This window comes from Trypanosoma rangeli (assembly GCF_003719475.1).
Source record: "Trypanosoma rangeli strain AM80 chromosome Unknown Tra_15.4_contig_00137, whole genome shotgun sequence".
NCBI lineage: Eukaryota > Euglenozoa > Kinetoplastea > Trypanosomatida > Trypanosomatidae > Trypanosoma > Trypanosoma rangeli.
The window spans coordinates 2,980-8,412 of NW_021705879.1; the positions used below are offsets into that span (position 1 = coordinate 2,980).

At 47.9% G+C, this 5,433-nt stretch overlaps 4 protein-coding genes across 4 annotated transcripts in view, besides 2 other annotated features; all 4 read right to left on the reverse strand.

Moving 5' to 3' along the window:
• Window positions 1–574: 574 nt before the first annotated feature.
• Window positions 575–624: a sequence feature (GA-rich).
• A 362-nt stretch (window positions 625–986) lies between these two features.
• Window positions 987–2,249, reverse strand: TraAM80_04607 (putative tyrosine aminotransferase, putative,L-tyrosine:2-oxoglutarate aminotransferase; the record flags this gene model as incomplete). The annotated part of the gene is made up of 1 exon (XM_029381530.1): window positions 987–2,249. The coding sequence occupies one exon, from the start codon at window positions 2,247–2,249 to the stop codon at window positions 987–989; it is 1,263 nt and encodes a 420-aa protein (XP_029238656.1).
• A 507-nt stretch (window positions 2,250–2,756) lies between these two features.
• TraAM80_04608 (short-chain dehydrogenase) lies at window positions 2,757–3,548 on the reverse strand (the record flags this gene model as incomplete). Its single annotated transcript, XM_029381531.1, has 1 exon — window positions 2,757–3,548. One exon carries the CDS (start codon window positions 3,546–3,548, stop codon window positions 2,757–2,759), a length of 792 nt encoding a protein of 263 aa, XP_029238657.1.
• Window positions 3,549–4,219: 671 nt separating this feature from the next.
• TraAM80_04609 (endonuclease V) lies at window positions 4,220–5,182 on the reverse strand (the record flags this gene model as incomplete). Its single annotated transcript, XM_029381532.1, has 1 exon — window positions 4,220–5,182. The coding sequence occupies one exon, from the start codon at window positions 5,180–5,182 to the stop codon at window positions 4,220–4,222; it is 963 nt and encodes a 320-aa protein (XP_029238658.1).
• Window positions 5,183–5,247: 65 nt separating this feature from the next.
• Window positions 5,248–5,309: a sequence feature (GA-rich).
• Window positions 5,310–5,352: 43 nt separating this feature from the next.
• Window positions 5,353–5,433, reverse strand: part of TraAM80_04610 (uncharacterized protein) — a gene marked incomplete at both ends in the record, with an annotated part of 489 nt that continues 408 nt past the window's right edge. Inside the window, one exon of the mRNA XM_029381533.1 lies at window positions 5,353–5,433. This exon is cut by the window's right edge and continues 408 nt beyond it. Within this exon, the coding sequence (XP_029238659.1) occupies window positions 5,353–5,433 (81 nt within the window).

A 5,433-nucleotide genomic window follows, 5' to 3' on the forward strand; every position in this document is an offset into this window, starting at 1 on the left:
ACCACTTTTCAGTCCTTATTCCAAGCTTGTAGCACGTGTAAAACACAGATAAGTATACTCTGATCCCGACGCACGGTAGCGGGATGACTTTATATGAAGTACAGCCTTTGCCTGTTTCTTTTCCAATAAATGCTCTTTTTATTCCTCAGCACAGTTGTGTGTATCAAAGAGAAGAGAGAGGAAAAAAAAAAAGGCGGAATACGAGGCGGTGTGCAAAAAAAAATGCAATTGTGATGTTAAGCTCGTGTAATCCAGCGTGGTGTCATACTTCTCGGTCAAATACTTCTATTCCTTCCTTCCCTTAATCGTTCCCCCCTCTCCCCTGTTTTGCTATGTCCTTCCTCTCTCGCCACCCATTCAGCGTGAGAAATACCTACGCCAACTGACATCAATATATTCGTTATAGCGGTATGACACATCCGCCAAACCACATATGTGCATACCTACACGCTCATACACAAAGTGGGCGAGCGAGACCGCAACATTCTCCGGCATGTGTTTACAACAAAAAAAGATTTACACATGTACATATACTTATTACAGGTTGAACTGTAACGTGTAAATAATATCTTTGAAAAATAAAACAAAAACACAAAAACGGCAATATAAAAAAGAAAAAAAAAACATCTGAATCAAAACAAAGAATATAGTCATGGTGGCGGCGGCTTTTGGTGAAACTGCAATCCATCGGCAAATACACCAAGTGGAAAACCGACCAAAGAAGCAAAACACCACCACCAACACGTCGTGGGTAGGTCCACAAAATTATGTTTCCGCAGCACCCCCTCCCCCGTTCACAGCGGGGTCCGGGAGCACTTTGTGTCCCTACGCACCAGAATGTCTGCATACTTACGCACCTTCCTTTGGCGCCAGTCCTGTTTGCTTCACCATTGCCTTCTCCCTCTCCCTCCCCCCCACCACCACAGACATCCTCGGTTTACCGCACCCCGATAAGGTTCAGCTTACCTCTTTATTTTTTTTTGCTTCTATTTGCTGCTTCTTCCTTCCGCCCCATCGCGCTTTTTGTGTCGCTCGCAAAAGTTATGAATGCGTGCAGCGACCTCAACCACAACCTTTTTTGGGCGCGACACAACGACGCGGAAGTAGCCATGCATGTGAAAGAACTCTCCAGGGACCACCTGCACATTCTCTTCATCCTCTAGCTTTTCGTAAAAGGAAAAGTCATCTTTGATGTCTTCGAAGAGGTCGGTGTTGACCTTCACCATGATAAACATCGATCCCTGCGGCACTGTGCACGACAGGCCGGGAGAGTGTTGTATCGCATCAGCAAGACAAATCGCATTCTCACGCAGCTCCTCAATGTTTCGCGCAAAGTACGACTCCGGTGTCTGGGACAAAATCGCTGGTAGTGCCCCTTGAACCAATGCACATGGGCCCAGCGTTATGGAGCAGAGGTTCAGCATCCCACGCACGACAGACTTGGCGTAGCCGTGTGTGTCCATGAGAAGGACCCAGCCAAGGCGCCATCCAGGGATCATAAACACCTTTGAAAGGCCGCTCAGAATGAAGCGCGGCACGTGCGTGTCAAATGCCGCCACGGAGGTAAACGCTTCACCGGAAAACACCAGTCCCGCGTAGACCTCATCCGAAATCAGCGGGAGACGCAGTTCCTCACACACACGGATAAGCTCCGCAATGTGTTGCCGCGAAAAGTTACTGCCAGACGGGTTAGAGGGATTGTTCACCAAAATCGCCTTCGTCTTACCATCAACAAGGCTTCGCAAATGATCAAAGTCAATCTCCCAGTTACCATCTTCCTTACAACGATAATGCCTCGCCTCAACTGCATGGATATCAGACATAAAGTCATAAAAAGGAAAACAGGGCATCGGGACAAGTATGTTGTCCCCCTCATCACACAATGCCGTCAAAGCCATGACAAGAGCATGCGACACGCCACATGAAATTAAAACATTTTCCGCCTTGCAGTGCGCTGCCTGTTGTTCCGCAAAGTTTTTCCCCCAATACTCCGCCACCGCCTGACGTGCCTCAGGCAAACCCGCCACAGGTGGATACTTGTTGTGCTGGTTACCCTCCACGCACCGCACAAAAGCGTCGACCACGACAGTAGGCGCCACAAGATTGCCGTCATGTGTGGGATCGCCAATGGAAAGTTTAAGTTGAGATTTGTGTGCCGGTGCTTTCGACTTGCGTGTTGAAACACTCTCCAGTCTGTTTACAGCGCGTGTCGACATCACCGAGGGTTCTAACACATACCAGGACGCCATGCGTTCGAGGCGAAGCAGACAATTTCCGCTTTTCTTCCTTGCTGTCTTGCGTTTTCTTCCAATCGTGTGAGAAGTAAGTAAAGGGGGAAAACAATCATGCAAGAACAGCAAAAATATTTACTTATTCACTTTTTGAAATACAAACGGGATGTAAAGTAGAGAAACGCGCGTACACCGCACAGAAAGCCAAACAACAACCCTGCAAATAAAACTACATCCGTCAACAAAGCATTCTCGCTTGTTCTTACTAGTTGGATTTGATGTGAGAGGCAGCGTGTGGGACTCACCAGTTGGATCGCAGATTCCCGGGCGTGGGCTGAGAAACCATCGCCATAAACCACGGCACGGGAAGCACACGAAGCAACGGTAAGAACACCAACGTGCCTGGAATGTAAACCCGCTCCACGCCATGGCATATCGCCCAAATGAAGCTATCCGCCACATCTTCAAGGGTGGTGGAACGTGACCAAAAGGAAAATGGAGAGAGCAGCCTGTCAGTGGAGGACGTTAGTTTTTTTTTTCATCCACCAATTGATTCTCATCAACAAATGAAAAACGTGGCACCGTTGAGGCGGCTCGAAAGCTACTGAAAGAGCAACAAAGCGTTGTGCGCACGTTTCTGCTTCCTTTCATCTCTCTAATCAGTAGCTGTAAGCTTTCGTGTGCCCCAACAGAGGCCCAGTGTGAGGCAGCATAGTCAGGATGCTTGGCGTTCCCCATCACCCCTGCTGCACTGGTGATGGTGACAAAGTGGCCATCCTTCTGCTGCAGCATCCCTGGTAACAATGCCCTAGCAAGAACGATTGAGCACAGAGCATTGCTCAACAAAATTCTTTCACTGGACTCATCGCTTCGATCAAAAAAATGTCTAGAACCACACAAATCTGCAGCATTCACAATGATATGTACAGACCCCAGTCGTTTTGCTGCACGTTGCAGTTGAACGCGGCTTGCCAAATCAACAACACTCATCGAAAACTGCTCATCCTTGCACGTCTCCATCATCTTCGGGGTCAAATGTGTGTCATCACCTAGTGTGCATTCCCCCTCCTCATCTTGATTTGGGTTGGTAGGGCCGAACTCCTCCACAAGCTTATTCAACCTCCCCTTGTCGCCGTCCCATACAATAACTTTGGCACCGAGCTGCAGGAAGCGCATGACGAGGCACCTCCCCAGCGGCGAGGAACCACCAATGATCAGAACGGTTTTCCCTGCAACCGCCCTGTGGCGGTAGGCACAGCAGCCGTAAAGGGACCAGAAAACCCATCCTGTGATACACACAAAAAACAAAAATATCATCCCTTCTAAACCCACTAAATTTGTTATTGCTCTTACAAAAAGGAAAAAAAAAAAACAGACGAAATAAGTGCCTGAAGGCCTGCAACGTGGGCCTCCATGAAGAAAAAACAAAACAAAAGAAACTGCCTGGCTCATAGCTCCCAGCACTTCAACCCAAATAAGTTGTATTACCAACGGACAAACGCATACGTTAACTAATGAGGCATCCCGCAATAACCGGCCTCGCCATAAACTGCCAAAGTGTCAAGTCTCTGGTGTGGCCAACAATTACTGGTCCCCCTCGCACACAGTGCACCGGCAGCGTTTTATGATGGAGGGGAAAAAATAATAATAACAAAACTTCAACAGACAAAATATATAATTGTCGGCCTAATAAAACCTAAAAAACAACAAGAACATTAACTCATAAGTTGAAAAAAAAAACATGCATGAACGAATTCCCCATTCATTTAATCGGTATACTCTGGGCGCACGCTTTTCTTCAGGTACATTCCTAACAATAATAAACTTAAAACCAATAACGTACAAACGATTCCTTCGCTCTTTCTTCTCCTTTCCTTTCTTCATACCACTCACGGAAGGGTATGCGCGTACAAGCCGGCATTAATGGTGCAACAGAAGCGGCCCACATTTCCACCACCTCGCACATCACCCCTACTATTCGCCTCACTTCACCTTAGATTCATGCGTCGAATGTAATCACGGGAACTAAGATCCGCGACGCGAATGGGCTCAGGGACGCGGTACTTACACATGGAGAGCGCCAACGCAGCTGCTTCAGCGTATCCGACACGATGACCGGGAGAAATAAAAATGGGATTCCTGACACTGGGGTTTGGTGTGGCTGCGTAGCCCCACAGCGCACCACTCCGCCCAATCATTGGTTTCACAAGAGGTGCCAGACTCTCCTTTTTAGCCTCATGTGCATCATCAGCATTGGTCTCAAAGAGAAGATGCATTGATTCGCGTGTCATACCGTCCACTGCCATAAACTTTTTTGCACAGCCAATCGTAGGGATATCCAGAATAACACCCACATGACTGGCAAGTCCGCAGCGGAGCGGGTGCTGTACTCCGCAGCCGTCCACGAGGAGAAGCTGTGGATAAGCAGGCGTTTCCTCCTCACAAGATTCGACTCTTATCTTTTTTATCAACTCTACGAGTGGCACAACCTCGCGAAAGGCTAAAAAACCGGGTATGTACGGCTCCGTCACCTCGCATTGGTGAAAGATTGTACGGCACACCCGCATGGCTGGGTACTCCATGATGACGAGGCAGGCCACAGCGAGATTTGTCCCCTTCACATAAGTGATGTCAACCCCGCCCACGTAACGCAACGGCAAGAGAGGTAAAGGCAACACAGTCTTCCGGTGCTCAGCGTCACGCCGCAACTGTGGCCCAAGTAAAATAGACGCATCAAATTCCTCCAGAAGACCTTGCGGAAGCGCAAAGGAAGGAGTGAATGAGTTCACCTTCTCTGTGTCCCCCTCTGTGTACTGCTCCAGAAGCCCGACGGTGCGTGGAACACAAACATGTGTCGCCAGTTGCTCCTGAACTTTTGACCACATCTCCCGCTTCCTCCCAATTTCCACATCGCCCAGGTTTGATTCAGTTATGCCTATCCTCGCCGTCATGAAGCGGTATGCAGCGTCCACGAAACCATTCGGGTGTGAGAAAACAACTTAGTGACCCGCTACACAAAAAGTAACAAACACACAAGTTAAAAGAACACACAAAAAATAAAAATAAAAATAAAAATAATATATGCCCCGCTGGTACCCATCAATAACACATTTTTTTTCTGCTACAATTTTCTTCCTTTTTCGTAAAGTATAAAAAAAAAACTAACCAACAAACAAAAACACACACACACACACACACACGT